This window comes from Zonotrichia leucophrys, chromosome 2 (assembly GCF_028769735.1).
Source record: "Zonotrichia leucophrys gambelii isolate GWCS_2022_RI chromosome 2, RI_Zleu_2.0, whole genome shotgun sequence".
NCBI lineage: Eukaryota > Metazoa > Chordata > Aves > Passeriformes > Passerellidae > Zonotrichia > Zonotrichia leucophrys.
Window position 1 is genome coordinate 130845428 of NC_088171.1, and position 23736 is coordinate 130869163.

Here is a 23736-nt window from a genome sequence, read left to right on the forward strand (position 1 = left end):
GATGACTGCAGGTTTCCTTCTATTCCTTTCTCAAGGCAAATTATGCTGAGCCTGCTTTGGCTTTGACAAAGCTCACAGTGCTTTGATTTTGCTCACCCATCCAGGTTCTGTGTCTGAGAGCATGTTTCTATCCTCTCATTTTTCACTAATGTTACATTCCCTTAATACAACTAAAGTAGCACTAGGGAGCTTTCTTGGGCATTCAAATTGACTCCTCTAGACTGTTAAATCATTAGGACAGTTCCTGATACTGTAGTCTGAGGGCAGTTCTTATTTTCTGAAGCAGTCCTCAGGCATGATACAGCATGAACCAGGGATCCATCTTTTGTGGACAGAACTGGTCTGTGAGCTCGGGGTATTCCCCAGCAGAGAAGCAGGCCACGTTGTATCGCTGGTCTCAGTGCCAGAGAGCAGTCTGAGGCACCAGCTAAGCTCAGAGCCCACCTGGCTCCATCCACAGTGTTAAACTCACTGTCCTGCTCAAACAGAGTGGCTGCATGCAAGAGGCCTCCTGGGAATAATCCCTGCAGGGATTATTCTCTGTACCTTCTGAATCATGCATGGTGATGCCTAGTTTCTGTGGGTCACAGACAGCTCCAGCCATCTAACAGCAACAATAATGGGGGAGGTTCCAATGTGCAAGAATGTGCCCAGCACTGTTTCATTTCCTCAAACATTTCCATCTGTGGATATTCAAACTGAACACATTCAAAGACACAAGTTTTAGATGGTCATTTTTCAGAAGTGTTTGCAAGGTGGTTGTCTTGAAAAAAATGCTTGTTCAAAAATGAGTTAGTTATTTTCTGGTATTGTCCTACATCTTTATGACCCCTTAATAATTTTTTTTCCTTTCTCTTAATCTAGATATTACTTATTTGTCTTTATCCTAATGGATGAGAATGGATAAATGTTAAAGAAGGCTATTGTTGTATGCAAAGCAAAAGGAGGTCAGCTCAGTTTGGTAAACACTACAACCAAGTTTACATATTGAAAAAGTAATCTATAACAAGTAAATATTAGCTCCATGAAGATGTTATAGAGTATGACAATTCAAGCAAAAAGAGTTAAGAAAAAATGAGATCATAGAATAATTATTGCCTGAGCAGACTTTAATGGTAATTTTAATATTTTTTGTTTCTTAGCTCACTCCCCAGTAATGCACATACAATAATTACATGTCCTGTAACACTGCCAGCAGTAACACCAGGTTTATTTTTAGATTTAATCTTTGAGTAACAGAACAAGTTTTTACTGAAAAGTAAATAAAAGGGGGAGAGAACTATTCTCCCTCTTAGCATATTTTACAACTTCTTTCTAAATGTCTCTTCTTTCTTTACCATTTTATTATTTCATTTGCCCTGCTCGTCTTCTTTTTACAACTTCTTTCCTTATAAATCTCTTCATAACTCCTACAAAATTTGTTAAAAGATGTATGAATTTCCTGGGTGTCAAATATTTTTTTATTGAGCCATATTTCTGGTTTTCCCTAGATAAATATCCAGCCAGAAAGATTGTGTTTGATGTGTTGTCAGATAATTCCAAAAGATTTTCTAGTTCATCAAGAAGGTTTAATCTTATAAAATTATAGACTATATAAAATTATACAGGTAAATAATAGGCAAATTTCCAATTCATTCATAAACATACCAAGTGCAAAATGTTTTGGGAAAAACATTTCCTGATTGTGATTGTTGCAAAGAATAAATGAAGAAGAGCATTTAATTCCAAGCACTTCTGTCTCTAGTGAGACATTTTGAGCAAGTTAGCTTTCACTCCTTTTGGGTTTTTTTTCATTTAATTTAAAGATGGACAAAGTATGGTATGGTACATTTAATGTAAAAATATCTTTATATGAATATGTATATTTCATATATACATATGAATATGTATAATATATATATGTATATTTAATATACATATTATATTACATATAATCATACCTAGTTCCTGAAGTAAACATTAGAAACTGCCCAATATCCCTTCCCTAGCACACATACATGCTGCTCTTGGTTCTGCAGGTGACACCACCTCTTCCCAGCTCTGGGACAGGCCGTGGATCCAAGACCTGCCCCTGTACTTTCTGGCCCCATGCTTGCTGTGAATCTTTCCCCAAACACACAGGCCTATGGCCCTAACCCAAATATTCATTATGAGTTTGGCAGCTCACCCATTTTTTCTTACAAATTTCTTCATCTGGGAACAATCTCTAAATGGAACACAGCCTCCAGACACTTCTTTATTGCCTCTGACAAAATCTTTTCTGAACTTCCAAAATTTCTGGGACAACTATACAGCAGGAGGCTCTTGTCCAGAGATTTCCTTTTCCTTCTACATGCAAATGCTTCATTATTAGTCACTACAGTGACTAAAGTAGTATATTACTTTGTTCTCATTTCACCTCACTATTTCTATTCCTTCCCTGTCACACTTTTCAAAATAACAAGGTCATTATTAACATTAAGTCTCTCTAAATCCAAAGAACCAGAACTGACTCATAGTATTTCTTCATTTCTTTACCTATACTGGTGCTTCTCTGGTATGAAGCCAAAGTATGGCGTAAGGACAGTCTCAAGTTTCTTAGTTGTTTCTGCATATTTCAGCTGCTCTGAGACAGAAACTGTTGGGTTTCCTGACAGGAGCCAAACCTGCTTTCACGGTCAGGGCAACCAGGGAGCAGGTTGTTTTCCTTGCAGGCAGGGGAACACCTGCACAGAAGGATAAAGTATCCTGATATCCCCATGCACATGGCAACATGAAAATCTACCCACTCTCTGACAGAAACAAATGTTATGTGCTCTCAGTTAAGGATAGCTTACACCCACGAGAGATGAGGAATTCATTTTCTGAGCCACGATGAGGAAACTCGTGGTTTGCACAGTAATGCTACTTTGTATCCTCTTCCCACAGCCAGCCTGGAAGCACTTTACTCTGTGACTCTTTTCCTGCACTCACCTGTAAAATATCAAATCACAACCAACACGAAAAAGGTGATTGTGTGGGAGAATGTGATCTTTGCAGCTTTCTGCTTGAAGATCTGAGACTCCTATCTTACCTCAGCTACTTAGGGTGCTGCTGGTGACACAGAAATTATTAGAGAAAGAATGGATACAGAAAGTAAACAATTGTTAGTAGCAGCACAGACAATCTAGAGAAAAAATGCAACCTTACTGAGTTTGTGGTGTCCTGCTTTCAGGACATTAGCCTAACCTTTTAAAAACTCTTATAGATACTTTTTTTTAAAGTTGTCCATGTATTTGTTTATGGGGAAAGCTGTTAGCAACCTCAGCATTACTCATTGATCAGCTGACCTGAAACCACATATTTCTATCTATTGGTAACAGTCTAAGAATTAGATTATTTTCCAGAACAAATTCAGAAACAGCATGAGGATATAATGCTGTATACCATTCCCCCTGTCTCCCAAAACATGTGGGACATCATGTCCACTGGTGAACCAGCAGTTCTTCTGCTTCAGCAGTACGTAAATAAGATGGTGTCTTCAAGGTTCTAAAGCAATTTAGAGTATGTTGTCCTCATCCACAGTAGTGTCTGATCACCCACTCACGCCTATAAAATGAAATGTTCTTGAAGTCGTGCAAATACTATTTCCATGAATTTCAAACTAATTTTGCACATATGTACTTTTTAAATTAAGAAGTGCTCAAAATGAAGTCAAAACCACCACACTGCTGAATATCAGTGTTCTTTCTTTTGGCCTGATTTTTCTTCAAGACATAATACACAGAGGAGGCTTTGAGCTCCTTGAGAGTATACTCATAACAACAGTTTTTTTACTCACAGTAATGTTCCTCACTGAATTTTTTCAAGGCAAACTTTTTTTCAAACAGAAATGGTATTTCACAGTAATTTGAGGGGGTGGTAACAAACAAATTCAGAAATACAAAGATCATTTGATGTTTAGTTCATGACTCAAGTTTTTTTCTGTAACAGCAGATATTCTTTCATCCTGTGGAAATATTACAAATTACCTTCAAAAAGGGAAAAGAAGAAAAGTGGGTGGGGGAGGGGTAAATTAAAAATAAGAAAACAAAACAAAGAAAGACGAGAGGAAGGAGGGAAAAAGCTTTGATAGAGGAAATACACATTAAAGAAATACAATATAATTTCTTGTGATGCTGGAAATCAAATTATACTCCATATAATTTAAATTACATAAATACCCCACAGGTGACTTACAAGTGAATGTGATTTCAACACATGAAAATCGATAATGAATACTAAATACAAGAGTTGGCAAGCAGAATGTTGTTCTGTGGTTAAAAACTGCTAGCACAGACCAAAATCCAAACTTTCTGATCTCCGTGGTAATTGGCTACAGATGAGCATACTCAGATCAGAACATAAATCCCTGAGGTCTGTCACAGTCCCAGCTAGTCCCTCATTAGCTGGGGCTGTTCAAGGCATAACAGCTGCTGCAGGAACAACTGGCTGGGCAGGGATGTGGTTGCTGATCAGATCTCTCTTGCTCAGACTCTCGGACCTCTGTGAGGGGCTGGGGAGGCACAGCCATGGTTAGCACAAACCATGCTACAAAGCCTCAAAGCCACAGAGAGAGGATGTTCTACTGAGCAAAAACCCCAGAATCTGAAAAAGCAGCTACTGGGAGGGGAGAGGCCAACAGCTGAGAGATAAGGATGAAAGTTGAAATTTTGAGAGTCAGAATAAAGTTCATGGGTGACCTCTCAGCTATTGAAACAAGCACTACTGGGAAGCAAAACACACCATTGCTAATATTGCCTTGAGACACAATGATTGCAGTATCTATCTACACGCCTCAGAAGGAAAAACCAGGAGATTTTGCTGTCTGTAAAATGCTTTGCTTGCTCTCTTTCCAAATATAATGTGTTCCAATTTATATGACAACATCATGCTTTGAAGAGAAAACTGATAGGTAAATAAATAGATAGATATTTGATTACCCTGTATCCTTACAAAAGCTTGGCTAGGATTTTGCTTGTATTTTAACTACTTATGTGGTAATTCAAAGGATGTAATTTGCAATCACTTCCTACCTTCATCTGCCGCATGGAAGAGTTTTCATCTCCCCCAGTACCATACCAGTACAGTATGTCTAGCACATGATGTAGTTACTGTGACATAATTCTCATTTCAATTGCAGTACAGATTTCAGTTACAATAATTTTACTTTCTGACAGGATTATATCTGAGGACATAAAACTTGTCAGGCTTGCATTTATGTGAAGAAATAACACATCCATACATTGAGGTTGTGATTAGCTCCTTACAGCAGAAAGCATCCCACATTGGCTCAACACAGCACATTAGCAGAATTTAGAGATCTCTGGTCAGCTCTTACTGTATAAATATACAATGAATTAAACCAAAATGAAACAGGAATCTTATCTGCACTCTACAGAAGCATGATGGGTTGGGCTCACTTTTATCACATACTTTTCCTTCTAATCTGCTGCTAAAATAACTCAGAATGTTTAACCTGATAATGTCTTCAGTCCTAAAGTTACCTACACTCAAGTTTAAGAACGGGGTTGAAGATAATAATCCTTGGATTAGTTTTAACTGGATGTAGCAAGTGATTCATAAACTTCATAGTTCCTATTACTTCATATTATTAGTGGAATCATACATATACAAGCAAGAGACAAATCATTGTATATTTTGTTGCAAAATATAATTTAACGCAGACAGAGGCATTTGCGTTTTGCAGCAGCTTCCATTGAACAGGAGCCAAGTACATTTCCTTCTTGGCCTCCTTTCCTTTCTGTTTTAATTTTGTGCAGTATCTGTTAATTTTTTTGTTGTTTCTTCTGGTATCATGTAATATCTAAAGGAATGCCCCCTAAATTAGCTTTTGTCCTTACACAGTTATTTTCAAAATCATGTAGCTGCATGTTTCATATTCCTAAGGAACAGAAAGAATGTCATTGCTTAGAACAGTATTCTACATTCTAGCTTTCACTGTATTCACTACAGCTTTCAGGCATTCGCTTCAGATCTTTCCAAAGTATACCCATATGAAATGAAATACATGCCCAGTTTATTAGAACAGAGTTAATCAAGAAAAAAAGCAAACACAAACACTTGTGGTTTTTTTTTTTTTTACAATGTGGGAATTTTAATTTGCTTTGTTTTGTCATATATTTTTAAGATGCAGTAGGGCCTAAGTCCCAAATCTGCTTCAGAAAAAAAATCTCACAACTTCGAACACCAAAAAGGCACTGCATCTTGGATCTACAAAGACTGGATGCATGTTGCTTTTAGACATTAAACCTGCTGAAGGGTGCTGTGGACCTCTCACTGGCCTTGCAAACACGGCATGGAAATCACCACTCTGGACAAATGACCTTGCTCTTCATCAGTCTGTTTAGGTGCAGAAGGTCATTTCATTGTGTCTGAAGGGAATCAGCTAATCTAACAGACAGAATTTTATCTTTATAACCATGTAGCAAGCATTTCACTGCTTTTCTTTAGAAAAAACCAAAATATTATTTTCCTTTCACAAGTCAGGATAAGCCAAATTTGATCCAAACTCTGGATCAAAGTACTGATGAGGGGAAAAAGAAGGCAACATTTAGTTCATATCTCAGAAAAGGGGAAAGGTGACTGTTATCTGCAACAGAAAAGAGAAACTGACAATCCTACATCTTTCTGTTGTTTCACAAGACCTTGCACAACTATGGAAACAATTCTTTAAAACATAGATACAGCTGCATGAAAACAGCATCTTCCAGCAATATAATACAAATTTTTATTACTTGAAATACATGCATATCTAATATGCTGCAAGAAAGACTTAAGAAAATGTTAAAAGTTAACTAATTTGGCACGATTGACAAGTTTCTAATCTTTGGAAGTCTGACTCAGTGGTTCATAAAAGAAAACCTGCAAAGGAGTTTGGCTTTCAAGGGCCACATAATGAGAGTTCCAAAAACTCTATTTCCTATATGTCCTTGAACAAGATATTTTAGCCCTTTCACAGAAATGACTAGCTATAGCAATAATAATTTTAAACAGCAATAAGCAATGCAAAGACCTGCCAAATTAAAACAACATGCATTGAGATTTAGTTGAAAAATTGAGGAATAAGAAAAATATATATCTTTTTAGACACAGCTCATTGCTCCAGAAGACTTTGTTAAAATGTATATGCAATTAGACCTAACAAGACTGTTAAGAAATCTATGAAGTATTAGTGCATGGCTGATGAAAAATTAAATCCACCTAAACCTGGATCTCAAGTACTTTTCTCTCTATATGGACAATCCCACAGAATTTTTCATCCATTCCATTTTACTTATTTAATTTGTCAGTCTCCTAGAAAAATTACTTTTACTTCTGTACTTGGAAACTGCTGTTATTTTACCAGTAAATAGTTATCACAGCAGTACACTTTTGTTTTAAAAATGGTGAAAAGAAGATAAAAGGAATAAAATTATTTTAATACTGCTATACTTACATAGTATAAACTTTAATTTTAGTCCTGAAAAAGAGACTTCCGTCCATAAAAAATCCAACCCCCAATCTTAATTTTTATTACTTTTCCAGGTACTTGTTGGTTCTTTGCAGCTATTTTGCTCCATTTTGCCTGCCAAGCAAGTCTTTACACAACAGCAGCAATTGTCATCACCACCACTACTTATAATATGCACACTACATAGAATGTGACAACTTCTAATCCCTGTTAAGTTGCTGGAATTCTGGAGGGATTTAATTAAGTCTATTACTTGATGTCACTGAGATCATGTTTTGGCCCTGTTCTCTCTCATGGCATTTAAGGAACACTCAACTTTCCAGAACAGTGGCACTTTACATATTCTGTTCTTTACAGAGAGGCATGTTTTTACCATGCCACTGTTTCTATACATTGCTGCACATAAGCAGGTGACCTAATTTCTTGAAACAGAGAGCAAGGCCCAAGAGTCTGACTCCAAACTGCCACGTACTTTTATGGGCTGGCTCAGAGAATGTTCCAAGTTTTTTGCATCATTTAACATCTTGAAGAGGCTCCTTTAGCCAAAACTGTTTGCATCCTGCATATGCCAAACTGAGTAGAGATCCACTGGTTTCCAAATGCAGGGACCAGAAATCTCTTGGCTTTTGAAAGAAGAAATAAATAATTTATTCTACACATTTTGGTTTGGTAACCCTTTCATATATTTTCCACTATTTAAATTTGAAAGAGGCTATAAAAGGAATTTTTAAAAAATCACAGGGAAAATGGCAACTAAGGAATGTGACACTTTCTGTTTCTCCACATAACACCTTGTCCCTGCAATCATTTTCTAGAGACGGGCAGTTCATTTCTTAAAGTAATAAGTTCCCTTAGGGTATTTGCTAGGAATCCTAAAATATTTGGGAAGAGCTCCTATATAATCACATTTTAGAATTTAGGATTTTAGAAAGGTTGGGGTTCTTGTTAAGTAAGGTGTGAATGTGAGTATTTCTTTTTGTTGTTCTATATCCATGGTTTTTTGTGGATTAGAACTCCAGAGCTGTGGTTTTCAGCATTCAGTAGCAGAACCCGAAGTGTTTCAGGACTGCATCTATTAGTTTTGAGAAAGATGAATAAGAAATGGAAATCTGTTATCTTTTGTTTTAAATTTGCCCAATTTGAATGTTGAATTGAAAATCAACATTTTAAAGTAACAGATTGTAAATGGTACTTTATGGAGTTTTACATCATGTAAAGGATTGCATTTTATTTAGACAAGCATTTCACTGATAAAATTTGGTGCTCTTCTCTGTATTCCCCCATATTCTTTCTTTCTTCCTGATGTATCTTCTGCAGGACATTTCACATTCCTCATGGTCACTTGGGTTAGGTGACCTTTATGGAGCCCACTTACCATCCCCAGTGGCTGGAGAGAGGTATCTGATGAGATCTACTACTGATGTGAATCAATTAATCCCTAATGATGGGCTGTGTCCAAACTCCATCTATGCTGTACTCTCATAACCTGACAATTACTTTAAACAATTAGCAACAGACAGTTATTCTAAGACACAAACTGTTAGGAAATAAAAAAGTTGACTGCTTGGTGATGCACAGGTGATGACCAACAATAGAGAGATGAACCTTATATTTTAAAACATGACAGCCCATAAGCTGAAACTGATACACCCCGTCCTAAGATTTTTGGCAAAGGAGGAAAATTACAAAAAAATATTCATTATAAAATAAGCTACTCATTATAAATAAATCTGACAAAATAAAAGGATTATCATCAATAATGTAATGACAAGCCTCATTTCAATAGCCACAGATTTCTATTCAATCATCTTTATGCACATTACACACATGTAGACAGGTAAAACTTTCCAGCATGGTAAAAGGTTCATTTGACAGAACCTCCATGGACCAACACTTATTTCCTCTAAATACTGAAAACAAAGCTGTTTCTTTTTTTTTTTTCAAGCCAACAGTCTGGTAGCAAATATTTATTTAATACCACTTACATAAAGTAAATCTAGTACCCCAAAAGTAAATACCTTCTTTCAACAGCTGCTACCCGGTCAACAAACTATCACATACCTGCTGGCAAATGGAAATCTCCTTTTTGTTACAGAGTAACTCAGCCAAGGTTTGGCCAGCTGCTTATGCCTTTTATCGTTTGTGTTTGAGACAGTCTTTGGTAGTGGTGTTTGGGGTATTTTGTGTGTAACTTACCCAGTAGAGATTGTCTGTTAACATCCCTTCTTCGAGTAAAATGTCTTCCAGGGAGATCCTTTGCCATGACAGTGGAAAGCAGAGTGTGTGCAAATAGCAGAAGGAAACATGCAACCATTTTCTTCATCTTCATGAAACAGAGGGACACACAAAGATGTAAAACTGCAAGAGGAGGAAGGAGACAAGTTCTTTGATTACATAAAAAGATGCATTCCAACCACATCAGTCACCCAGCAGCATTGCTTCCCTTCCATCACATACAAACATGCAGACACACGGGCACCAAACAACACCTACAACTTCAAGAAATAAGGTTTACACAATAACACAGCAGTTGGCAGTCCGTGTGTAGCATTTCTAAGTACTGTTAGTTGAAATCCATCATCAACATTGACAACAATTTACAATAATCAAGAATCTTAAAGTAAGAAAAGAAAGTTTTTTCACTCAGCCTGTCAGCATAAACAAGTTTCAGGAGGACACAAATATATTTTTGTTATTCCACACAGTGCTCCTTCGCAATTTTTTTTAGAAGTTTAATGGTTCTGTTGTCTGAGGGATTCTTGCTGCAGAAAATCTTGGAGAATTAAAATAGAAAGAAGAAAATGTATTTCAGAAACAGCAAATATAAATGTGAACTGGCAACAACTCATGTTCGCTTTTCAGAAGACAGTCCATGGTTGCTAACATGAAGATGTCAGTGCAAGATTAATCTTGTTTGTAGGAATAGACTCCTGAGGACTGGCAAGGAGCTTGCCATGGGTTCTGGAGCAATTTTATCATACAGAAGAACAAATTGACAGCCAAAATTCCTACATTAAGAGATTACTCCTGACCAGGAGCTTGTAAATGCATTATAAAAAGCCATGGCTAACTCTGCCACAAACAGAAACCAAAGACTGACATGCTAGAGATTCATTTTCTGGCTGTGCTCGCCACTGGTGGCTTCCTCAGACAGAGGCTCCTTCTATGCTCCCCCAAACCTTTATTGTTGTGGCTGAGAGCATCCCACAGGAGCTGGGTTCAGTCTTGGAGTGGGTGATAGGATGAAATTTAGTAAAGAGCTCCCCTAGGTGTGCAAGAGATGGATAGAACTACACACTTTCATAATAAAGAACTGTTTTAACTGAATCTAAGTGGAACTTCTGAAGCAGTGCAAATTTTAACAGTTATTCTTGGTGAAGTAACTAAGACTTGAAAACATTTTTAACAGGGCCCTAAACCTAACAAGCAGTTATGTAACAGAAGGCAACTCAATGCTTCACTTCTGAAAGATAATTCATTTTGTTTCCCACCATGAGCTATTCACTGACAGAAAGGAAAATTCTGAATATTTTCTCTCTAATAAAGATATCTCATTCATTATTTTTCAGTCTTTCCCATGCAACCATTACACATCATGTATTTTTCTGACTATCAATCTATTTTTCCTTTTGTGTATCCTACTCAGCAGCCCCAAATGCAGACACAATGTTCTGGTACATATGCCAAAATGAGTCCTTGCACTCAAAATGCCCACACTTACTTCAGTGTTCAATATTATCCAGTAATGAGCAATACATGATTTAAGGACATTTGAACTAGGAAACAAATGGAAATAGCTGGTGTTTATAAAAATGGCCACAAAATAATTAAATTTCTGGGCATCTGGATGGTATTGCTAGAGTTTTTCCAGTGTTCTAGTTAGAAACAGATGAACACTGGAAGCAGCGGACACACCACTGAAATGGGGCTGTGTTTCCCTGGAGGTAACAGTTGTTACATCTGGAGATCACCAACCCCAGGTATCGCTTCACTCCTCAGAACATCAATACAGACAGGAATTCTGTGCCAGGGGTCTCTCTGGCTCAGGCCTGCTCATTCAGCACACGAGGCAAATAGACCCCAAGGACACATGCCATTTTAGCACTGATATTTTAGAAAATCAGAAGCCATGCTGTCAGGGTGTCACCGTCATATTTTCTGCAAAAATCCCCTTGCCCAGGATTCTTGTCCTGGGAAGCTCAGAAGCCTCAGAGGAAAAGGAAAACAATATTATCTCATTTGCTTCTCCTGTGTTTTGCTGCTTTGGAATGTGTTTGGAGATTGTTTATCCAACAGGTGCATGTTTCATTGGTTTCATGTGAATTGACTTAATGACCAATCACAGGCAAGCTGCATCAGGACTCTGGAGGGAGTCACGAGTTTTCATTATTATTTTTCTAGCCTTCTGTAAGATCCTTTCTGTATTCTTTAGTATAGTTTAGTATAGTATTCTTTAATATAATATAGTATCATAAAATAATAAATTAGCCTTCTAAGAACATGGAGTAAGATTCATCATTCCTTCCTGCCACGGGGCACCCCGCAAATACAAGGTCAGGGTTAAAGAGAATAGAGAAATGTCCTTGTTGCAGGGCTGTTACAGGAACTAGAAGAAGTTTGGTATAAAAGAGGAGATTTTCCCAGGAGATGGCAAATAAACAGATGGGCTCTCTGTTCTTTTAAGGCTTTCCTCATTCCCTAACTGGCTGCTAATCAAGAGTTGAATATTGCCATGGTGTGTTCTTACCAATTTTACCTGTGCTAGCTTAGCCATATACCCATGCACCAGAGTAATTTTTCTGATGAACTGTTCTGGACTTTCATGAACCACAGTGTAGGAATACTAAAAAATAAAATTGAGATTTCCTCTTTAAAATAGCTATTTCCTTTGTTGGACAGCACTGAAACAATACAAGCCTGTTTCTCTGCTTTCAAGTATCTTTCTATGGAAGTCTCCTTGAAAGGGATTGATGGCTGTTTTGGGCAGAGACATTACTGAATATTCAGTGTCAGTGGTAATAAATCAGTGACCTTCTGCACTGCCTGTTGCAGGGCATTAATATTTGTCCTCTTCACTGTGATAACTCTTAAATGATATCAAGGGGAAAGAGATGCTCTGTGGCTTATGCCAAAGTCAGTGTCCTCCCACCTCTTACCACACTTCAGGAAAATTTCTTTTACAGAGAAGCAGAAAACCCCTCCACTGGCCTGTAAGATCACCTTTTTTTCACTCAAGTACCTTAAAATGTACCTGTCTTTGCTGAGCAGATCATGCTGAAAAACAAATTGGAAAACAAGTAATATGTTTCAGCTCATACCTTCTGCTCCTCTGTATGGTCTCCCTCCCTGTCTTGCAGTTCAAGTTTTCTTCCAAGGCTAAATCAGAAACATAAATTCCCCAGATCCCTGCCTCTCCACTTTCTCCAGCTACCAGCAAAACTGGCACAATACACAGAAGGGGAAACACTCAACAGTTACATGGAACATCAACACCTGCAAATAGTATCCCCCTCTTGAACCTTGTATAATTTCTCATCATAGATGGGAGGGAAAAAGAAGACAAAAAAAGCACCAGAGGCAACAGTTTTTTGCACTACAGAGGTTGCCTTTGGCTTTTCTTGTTCCCTAGTTAAAAGAGACAGCCATTTACTCTCATTAAGCTTCCAACAGACCTAACTTCAGTGTTTCTAAGTTATAAAGAACATAAGTTCATAGAAGAGAGCCATTCTGAAGTTCTTTCAGCATTCCTTATTATCTCCCCATTTTTAAGGTAACAAGAAACTGTGATCAAATAAAAAACTTTCACTGAATGTAAATGAACTGCAAGCAATCTATGTGAGTCAATAAAATCAGTCTGTTTCCCCAGTTTAGCAAACATGGTGAGTTACTTGGAAAAATAAATGAGGTCTTATTACATGAAAGCCACAAAATATCTCTTTCTCAATCCCATCATCTCAGAAATTAAAAAAAAAAGGGCTGCAGGCACTGTAAAGCCCTTCTAACTATCAGTTACAATATATTCCAAAATACTTCACTATTCACAAGCCAGCACATGCATTACTAGTTCACTACTGATTAAAATCACTGTGTAGCATGGGCATCAGGACACAGAGTATTAGAAATTTCCTCTGTCTTTCTGGACCAGTTGCTGACACATGCATTTTCCAGTTCTAAAAAAGACCTATAGAGGCCCACAGAGTCCAACATCACAAATCATCATTATATATCATATATATATATATCATGTCCCTAGCCATGCAGGTGTTGTGTGGGGGCAGGTGGCCACAACTGGGAGGGTGATATTTAGCACATCAGCAAGTAGCACCATCCTGCCTTCATCATTACAAAGGAGCACTCTACTGTCACCCTGTTTCATCAAGTGATGCACTGGATTTTCTGTAGCTCCTTGCTGCATAAGGAAGCCTTCACCAGGCTTAGCAGCACAGGACAGGTAGACACCTATTCTAAATCATGGCTATCAATAGCATTTCACCAATAGAGTTAAATCACCAAGAAGAAACAAAGTTGTAGGTGCTGTAAGTTTGTAAATTCCTCACATGTTGCTCAACCCTGATGGCAGGCACTAGGTGCCCATGAACCTGGATGCCCACGAACACATAACTGCACCATGTCCTGCAAAGCATCAGAGCAATACTCACTTGTTAAAACATTTTTTAGCTCCTTTTAAGAGGCTACCTTGAGCCATTTGTGCTGTCAGTAGTATGAGATAGATCTGGGGAACTCATTATCTGAAAATCAACTAGTAATTGTGGTGTATTCTGAGACAGCCAACCCAACTACAAACAGCTTTCACAGTAGCACAGCAAGCCACCACAATAACAAAAGGAACTCTTGACTTGGCAACACCAGTCTGGTATCAATCTGAAATCAAGAGTGTCCAGACAGTAGGAGTAACCTGAACCTGCAGTGGATTTAGGACCAGAAGTTGTGTACTCCAATGTGAGAAGACTGGGACAAATTCTTTGGATGGGTCCATGAAGCTTCATGGCCGCAGGTTGTTTTGTATCTGCAGTGGGACACGATCCTAGCATGTGACAGCAACGTCTGTTCCAGACATGTCTGCATAGTGGTGGGGACAGGGTGACAAGCACAGACTCACAAAGTCTTCCACCTTTGTCTCCTATGCTTCCATACAGTCCTCCTCATCCAGCACATATCCCTACCTTGGCAACTAAAAGGATATTCCAGTGCTTTCTGTACTGAGAGATGCCCCTGCCTTGCATAAGAATTGGGCTGTGGCTGAATCTCCACCAGCAGCTATTTATTCCAGCTGCTGCTAAAAATTCCCACAGAGCAGCTGTAACTTGGACTAATAAAATCAAATGTGACAGAGGAGTAAATTAACTTCGATTTTGAAACAGTACAGGGAAGACCCAAAATGCATTACAGAGCAATTCCTAGAAGGGGAGGTGAATGACATTTGGTAATCAGCCAAATAATCAGCCCAGAAACCCAACCCTGTACAGGATAGCCCTGTGCAGAGCATAACCCAAGGTGCTGCAGGACACAGGAGGGCAACCACATTCTGGGAGCTGTCCAGAGAGTGCTGGGGATGGGGAAAGGACAACTTGCCTACCCAAGCACAAGGGCCAGATAAGCACACACAGGAATTGATGAGTTCAGACACTGAAATATACAGCATATCAGAAAGAGCAGAGATCAGCATTCAATTTTACTGTCAGATGTAAATATCACAGTGGGACTGCTACACAACAGACTTTGTTATCTAATGGGCTTAGAGTATATGTACTACATATACAATTTAATTTTCTACAGCTCTAATGAAATGAAGAAGACTAAGGGACCTGTTCCTTAATTTAAAGTCATCTGTCACAATGACATACAGACTTCCTGATATCACTGTTCTAAAATGAATAACCTCTAAATCATATAATGATAAAATATTTAGGTCAGAAAGGACCTCTGTAAGCCATCAGGTCCAACCCCTGCTCAGAGGTGAAGCTGAGGACCATTTCAGTAACTTCTCATCACATAAAAGTTAATAGTGGTGCTATAGAACAGTACACCCATAGTATGGTTTACTCTGCATAGTTTCCAGTGGTCAGACAGCAAGCTCTAGCAGTGGGAATTCTTATTTTATGACAGCATCAATCCCCATGCCATGATTTTCTTCAGTTGCCACTTGGACAATAGACCTTTTCATTATCTTGTTCTTTTGAGAAAGACTCATTTGCACTTTCTGGTACTGAATCTCATCTAGACATCAGAGTTTCCACAACATGCCCAGAAAAGTAGCATGGGAAAACTGAGAAAATTCACTTTTACCATGCACAGTAAGTATTTAAATGAAAGCATATATTATATGACATATTATACACATGCAAGTTGCTTAGTTTTGTCTCTGAAGTCGTCACAAGCCACAACAGACTTAACTGCAAACAGAAAGGTTTGGGAGAAAAAAAGGATACAAGGATTCTGAAATTTATTTGTCAAGTCACACTGACCCCAGCACCAGCACCACTGTAAACCAATAATTTGGGGATTAAACCCTCTCCATTCCAAATACTCTTTGTTCATAATGAAAACACTAACAATGAGTACACTGTATAAAAAGAGCTTGTTAATGATACCCACAATACAATTAAATAGTTATTACTGTTTTACCTTCCAATGGAGATGGTTAATAAGTCATGAGAGAGTATTGTAATCTGATTAGCCTTTCTGTAGTTTGCCTGGACTGACTAAAACATCTTTTACCATCACAGCTGGGTCCCTGAGCCCCAGCTCATAAAAAGTAGAATGTGCATTCCCTTGTCCATGAGAAATCCCAGTGAAGTCAGTGGAGACACTCACATAAAGTAATTAGGTGTGAATATTGAGTGCAGGATTAAGGATCTTAACTGCAGCTTTGTGTAACTGAGTGCTGCATTTTCTGAAGATATAAAACAAATCAAATTTAATCTGATGAATATCACAGTGATACACATTACATGAGGAAAAGTTTAGAAAATCTCTTGCTTAAAGCTGAGACATCTACAAGAAAAGTATAATACTCCAAAACTATTTTGTAGATTTTGTAGGATTTAATGGAAAAGCCATATGAGTATTTTATTTAGCTCTTGATTTAAGGTGAATTTTTGATGGGATACAGTTTGATGATTTCTTCTTGTCAGCTGTTTGACAGAAGCGCAGCTGTAACATGTAACACAACATGTCACCTTTTCAGAGCACAGCCAGGATCATTCACCACAAACAAACCCAAGCACTTAGGAGCTATTACGTAAATCAGCAGGTTGCATTCTTTTCTCTCAGTCAACAATATTCTACAGTTTAGCAGTGATAGAGGCCAGTTTGACACAGAAAGGACTGCCTTCTGAAGCAGGAATACATAGTCATAAAAGATGCCATGATAATTTTTGCCAGATTAAGGAGAACCATCTCAGGAGAGTTTCCAGTGTACGTATATTACATTCAGCAAACCGCCCCTGACTACAGCAAACGCAGGGCTCTGAGGAAGCCCCTGCACGTCCCAGGTGAGCCCTGAGCTACCTGAGGGCTGTGCCCTGGCACGGGGAGAAGCCGCAGCCCGCGTTGCCGCAAGCTGGTAAAGGCACCTGCAGGCTGCTCTCGAACACGTTTCTAAGCCAAGTTCGGTTCCGATGCTACACTGATCTTAACAATACACCGGGGGTGTTTCCTTACAGCAGATACTGTTAAAGGAGTTACCGCGGCAAGCACGGGAAGGAGGATAAATGAAGAGTTTGCTCGGACCCACGCAGTCCAAAGGAAAGGGAAACCCTTCTCCGGCGGGCTGCACCACGAGCAGCGAACCGCTCCAGCGGGACCCAGCAAGCGAGCATCCAGCCCAGCCCCAGACGCCGCCGCGGCCCCTCGCCTCGGCCTCCCGCTCCCCGCCGGGCCCCCGCCGCCCGCGCTGCAGCCCCTGCCGCCCGCGGGGCCTTCCCGGCCGCCCCCACCCGGAGGGGCCCCCGGGGCAGGGCCGTCCCTTCGCCGAGCGGGGCCCTGGGGCGGGGGTGGCCGCCGGCAGCGCAGAGACTGGGGATGGCAGCGATGCCGAGCCCGCCGGGCGGCGCGGGACGCGGCGGGGCGCGGTGTCCCCGGGCGGAGCGCCGCGGACCCGCCCGGCGGGCGGGAGAGGCGAGGCGAGGCGGGGCAGGGCAGGCGGCAGAGCCGGGCTTACCTGAGGGGCTGGCGGGGCCGCTCCGCTCGGTGCGGCAGCGGCGGCGGCCGGGAGCGAGCGCGGAGCCTCCTCCCCTCGGCGCGGCCCCGGACGGCGCTCCCCCGCCCGCCCCCCGGGAGCTGCCGCCTCCCGCCAGCCCCGTCCCCGGCGGCAGGAGCCCAGCACTGAGGGGAGGGAACGCGGGGAGTCCCGTATGGAGACACCGGCTGCCCTGCCCAGACCTCCAGAGCCGGCGCGGCACCGGGAGGCCGCGGGAGAAGCCGCGGAGAGCCGCGTTCCTCGCTCCTCAGCCGCCTGTGCCGTCAGGGACCCGGTTCTTCACTCCTGCCTGCCCCCTGAGGGGTACGACCGCCGTCCCACTCCTTCCCGCCTGCCCCGTGTATGGGACCGGGACTGTTCTCCCGCTCCCTCACGCCTGCCGGGAGGAAAGAGAGGAAATCGACGGCTCTTGCGGGACACGGGCCGTCGGCCCCAGGCGTTCCCGCCGGGTCCGAGGGACGCGGGGCCCGCTCCCTCCCGCCAGCCCCGGCAGGGACAGGGGCTGCCGGCCCCTCGGAGCTCCCGGCCGCGGTGGCCCCGGCCCGGCCCCGGCGCCCCGCGCACCTCGGCCCCGCTGCTGTTCCTCCCTGCCAGAGCTGTGGCGGGCGGCCAGGGGAGCTCCCGCAGCCCCAGGAGCGGCTCCGGCTCCGGCTGAGCGGGCTCTCCCGGCGGGGCCGTGGGTTCCCGCTTGAGAAAAGCGGTTTCTGTCTGGCGGCTCAGCGCATCCTTTCCCGGCCAGCGCCGTGCTCCCCGGGCCGCAGCCTTCCAGGGAAGCCGACCAAAGGAAACGTCGGGGAATGGAAATCCCATTCCCCGCGGGCCAAGGCAAACAGTCCCTGGTGATTCATGCGGTGTCTGCCACCGCGGCGAACCGGTGGGAGTCTCCGTCGGGGAAAACGCTGAGGGAAGCGTGAAATAAGTTGGCAAGTGGCAGGGATCGTCGTTTCTTAGCTGACGCAGCAGCGGTCAGTAGTCCAGGTGGAAAAACTAAGTGTGGAGTTTATATCAACACTTACGTTATTATGTATGAAGAAGAAAAAATAAAACTCCTGCTTTGTTCCCAAGCAATTGTGATTTCTGTTTCCTGGCAAACAAAAAAACAAACAAAAAAATCCAGTGAAAGCCATTTAAATGGCAGAGGTGAGCAGGACCCACTGTCACTGTCCAACATAAAAACAAATCACCAAGCCATGCCAACTGCAGTACATCAGGTGTCAGAGGAGTCTCACAGAGGAGATTTTTACCCCTCAGAGCTGCTGGAATAATGAGTAACTCTGGCAATCAGCAGAGCTACTTTATGTAAGTTTTGTAAGGCACAATTAATTGCCTGTGATGTGGGTGTACAAAATGTAATCTCTAAAAGGAAGCATACAGATAAGAAACAAATCTAAAACTGGAAGTGGTTGGATTCACCTTATCTTTAATTCTGAGCACTGATTCCTGAACCTTTCCTGTAGCCAGAGGAAAGGGAAAAAATAAAAATGCAACTGAGCACTGATAGACATTATAGCAAACCCAGCAGGGCCAAGTGCAGAACAATTCTCCCATTCTGTTTCTGTAGGATGAGGCCCAGTCACAGTCCTAATTAATGCTCTGTTGTCTGAAAATACAGAAACCATACTTCCATTTCCCTGTGCTGTGGCTTGAGGCATCAGCTGAGTTGCCAGAGGAAGACGAAAGTCAGGAGAAAATGTTGTAGTGACAAGATCATGTGAGAGCCCAGAGTAACTCTGGTGGCTTTAGCTCCAGTGTATACACAAGAGAGCCCATCACTAGAGCTCATCCCAGAGGCCGTGCAGCCTGCTGCTGCTGGCAGGATGAACACAGGGAAGGTCTCCCAGAGGGAAATTGGAGGAAAGGATGATGGCAAGTCAGCACAAAGCATCTCTTTGTTTCATAAGAGATAGCATAGAAGATTGGACACTTTTATTTGACTTTATTTGACTTTGGTATTTATTTGTACCACACCAGAAGTACTATGTAATCCCCACATTTCAAAGTCCCAGTCTCTTTACTGCTTGTCCTTTCTCAAATGATGAGCTTCTGTCCTCCACTCCCATCGTGTGACTTCTTTTGGATTTGGGAGAGCCTTTGTTCAAGTCTGTTAACATTTGATACACTGGGTAGAGGAAGATTGGAAGATGTTTCGTACGGAAAAAGCTGGAGGTTTCTATCAAGCCATGCTTTGATATGCAAAGAATGAAAAATCTGGCAAAAAAAAAAAATCAGGCAATTCTTAAGCTTCATGAAGATTGCTGACTAGAAAACCTGAGACTTTGGGTTCGTTTGTTCCTTTCCTGTCTTCTCTTAGTGCCTGGAAGAATTACTCTCATTCTGGAAGAAGGGATGTAGGCTGCTTCTCACTTATCACAGGCAATCACTTAATACAAAAACCACATTTCAGAAAGTAGGTTTTACATTATAAGCAGGTGCTTTAAGTAAAACAGCAATGAATTGATTTTCCTCCTGCTGTTAGAGGACTGTGTCAGACCTTCATGGTAGTTAGACACTTCCTTCTAATTTCCAGTCTAAAAGTATTTATGGCAATTTTGTATTTGTTTCCAAATACCAACATTGTCTTTAAACCTAAAGAACTCATTTTGTTCTCCAAGGCTTGCCTAGGGCATTTAGTGATAGCAATCATTTTCAGCTTTCATTCTTGTTTCACTCAGCAAGTTCTTGTTGTGTATGTGGCTCCTGAGAGGGCGTTTGGCAAAACTAAACACAATGCACCACACAAGCCCTCTCCACTTCCCCTGATGTGCTCAAGGACTTCTTTATAATTTTCAGTGGCCACAGCACCACTGATGGCTGATGTCACCTTTGTGTCCAGTTTAGATATGCAGCTGCACCTGTTTGCCAGTGGATTAATTCTCTCTAATACATGATCTTGAGGGTCTCTTCCAACCTTGATGATTCAGTAATTCTGTGATTTTATACTGTGGTATTTCTTTCTTTTTATTCTTTTTTTTTTTTTTTTTTGCTTCCAACTAGCATCCCTAATTGTACTTATTGTAGATATCAAAGTAGATAATTGATTTTTCTGTCTTTTGAAGAAAATATTTTATTTATCTGACTGTGAGTGAAACTTTTCCTTTGGGTTGGATTCAGTGGCAGTACTAGAAGTATCTTTTCACTACCTAACCAGGTTCAACTTAGCTACAAACCATACCAAGATTACTACAGATCTTCTGTAACATCTCATACCTTACAATATCATAGATACTACTATCTAGTAGTATTTTCAAGAAGCCTTTAATCATTCATCCTTTCACTACAACTTCTTTTTAAAGTTTTCTTCCTCTTCAGTCTTTTAAAACACAGTGATTACTGCAGAGCCAAAATACTGGCAAAAGCCACCACCACCACCACCAGTGATTGTACTAAAAACTATCATATTTTGGAGAGTTCCTAAGGTAAAATTTCTTGACTACAGGTAAAACAGAAGATTCACCATATGAGGCTGTAACTTAGAAATGCTGGACACCATCCTTGGGTATTTTTTTGGTCCCACCTAAATTTTTCCATAGTACTGTCAGTCAGTGCATTATTCAAAAAACTGGTAATAAAACATAGGACTGCTTAAGGAAACAGATTTTGTCAAAATATCCCTTTATTCTTTCTTTTTAATGGGCTATGAAAAGATCAATATGGGGTTGAGTGTAAACATTATACACTTGGACATTTTTTAGGCACCCACATAACACAATATTTTGACTAGGGAGCTATAATGCTGCAGCAACAGCTTTGCACATATGAAATAGATTGCAAAACAGATGATAAATCTCAGCTGTATGTGAGCAAAGAATACTCATTAAGTGAGTATGTTTCAATACAAACTCTGGATAAATTTTCTACTCCATAGTGCTTTAAATTCTTTATCCACAGCAGAGAACACATTCTATTTTGGCCACACCTTAAAGCTCTGAATTCAAGCAGAATGCTTAAAAAATCTTGGAGTGGGATAGCAAAGAACTGAAAGAACCATTAGAGAACTGGAAAATATGCCATCCAGTAAAAGCTCAGGAAATGCAATGCCTTTAATAACTCAGATTTAGAAGGTAACTTAAGGACACCATATAAGTAAGTATATGAAGGACAAAACTTCAATAAAAGGTGTCTTCAGTGAAGCCAACAGAAATGTAATAGCACTTCATGATAGAAACCTGCAGACAGAAAAATCAGAAACAGACTGGTTTATCTACATCTCCGTCCTTCATATTCTATAACATTTTGTAAGGGAATTTTTTTTTCTCCTTTGCAATTTTTTGACTAATAAAGAACTGCTGTTGTAAGGCAATCCATAAATTAATGCAGAAAATAACCAGTTTGGGGTAATTCTTTATATTTTTGTATACTGAAGACTCAAAAAAGATCTTGTATTTTAATTCCAAAAGGGATATGTAGAGAGCATATTTAATGGTTGCCCAACCTTCAATTTGCTCAGTTTCACTGCTCCCTTGGTGCCTGCAGCTCTGCGTTGCAGACCACGTTTTCTCCAGCTGTGGAGCTGGGCATTCACCTCCTGCCTTGGCCCAGAGGGATCTGGTATGGAGAAAGACATCAGTTTGTACAAGGTTGAGCAGGCTGGTGCCCAGCTCATGCACAAGCTCCCTGCAGCTGTTTGGCTGCCCGAGTTCCCCTGTGTGCTCTTACATCACAGCCAGCACAAACCAGCAGAAATCTACCCCTCACAAAAAGCATAGCTGGCTCCTAGTGCTTTTTGCAGGACAGTCTGAGATGCAGGTGTGACTTTGCTGCTAACTCTGTTTGCACAGAGGCTTGGAGCACCTGTCCTGGAAGAGTGCATGAGAGCGAGCACAGGGTGACCAGCACAAGGTCTCACAGAGCTGGACAGACCTGCCAATCCTCCGTGGCTCCCAAGGTCCTCTGCACAGCCCTGGCAGCAAAACCCAGACTCCTTCTCTTCTGGATGTGAGAATAGGATCGGCAACAAACAGATTAATGTTTACATGTCTTTATGAACTTCATGAAGAACCAAGTTTCTGGGGCGATTTCCACAAACCTAGGCATTGCAGGACCAAACTTTCAGGAGCCAAATTTTTTTAAGGTTTTGATTTTTTTTTAAAAAAAAAACACCAAAACCTCTGAACATATATTTAATTTGAAGATTGTGAGTAATCTCTTTTAAATCTAAATTCAGTGCAGGGTTTGGTGCCTCCTGTTATCTCCTCAAGATGGTCCATGAGTCAGACTTAACTGTGGCTCAGCATCACAACTGTACCATAGCCAAAAGAAAAGATGCTTCCCGTACACAACATTAAATCAACACCAAACTTTTGTATATATGCACATATATGTACACATCTATTATGTATATGAATACCTATGATGTATATAATGCATATATAATATATATTAGTAAATCATCATACTGGCCTTTTAACAGAACATATTTCATCTGAGATATGCAGAGTCAGGCAGCATTCTTTAAACTTTTTCTTTTAAAGATGTACTTATGAGTTTAAGTACCACACTCCTGTTGATATTTGCTACAAGAAAGTCTCTTTCCTTTTTAAAGTAGTAATATCATCACTAAAGAGGAAATCAGAGGAAATCTCAAGCCAGGAGCCACAGCAATGACAGATCAGGCAGATATTTCTGCTGCAAATGTTGCCACAAAACCCCTAGGAATCTGAATGGACTGGTTATCCTTTGGGTGTTGGGCATCTGAAACACCACATTTTAAATGTTGATGTTGACATAATTTTCTTTTTTTATTCTTTGTATGAACACCATTAGGTCAAGAGCTGTACTGCCTAAATTCTGCCACAGTTGCAGTTCAGATGATATTTGGGTGCTTATTTGAGCACCACACAGACATTATATAAGATTCATGAAGAACCTTGTTATTTCATTTCAGATCCAGACACACATAATAATCCAAAGACATTATTACATTTAGAATATTCTTTATTGTGCAAGGACTGATTTAGAGCTAGCAGTTTGCATGCTTTCTGGATCATGTTGTAGGATCTAAGCTGGGCTCCCTTGTGTGTGTGATGTCAATTTTGTCCCAGAA

At 40.7% G+C, this 23736-nt stretch overlaps 1 protein-coding gene across 6 annotated transcripts in view; it reads right to left on the reverse strand.

Annotated features, from left to right (window-relative positions):
- Positions 1 to 17684, reverse strand: part of MATN2 (matrilin 2) — a 64764-nt gene extending 47080 nt beyond the window's left edge. For 5 of the 6 annotated variants that reach the window (XM_064706446.1, XM_064706445.1, XM_064706447.1 and 2 more), the window contains exons 1-2: positions 17655 to 17684; positions 9668 to 9829 (exon numbers count right to left, since the gene is read on the reverse strand). In XM_064706446.1, the coding sequence (XP_064562516.1) occupies positions 9668 to 9800 (133 nt within the window). In that variant the 5' untranslated portion in view covers positions 9801 to 9829; positions 17655 to 17684. Of the gene's footprint in view, positions 1 to 9667; positions 9830 to 17654 lie in introns of those variants that run through there. The other variant, XM_064706448.1, reaches the window with a different exon arrangement.
- Positions 17685 to 23736: the final 6052 nt, after the last annotated feature.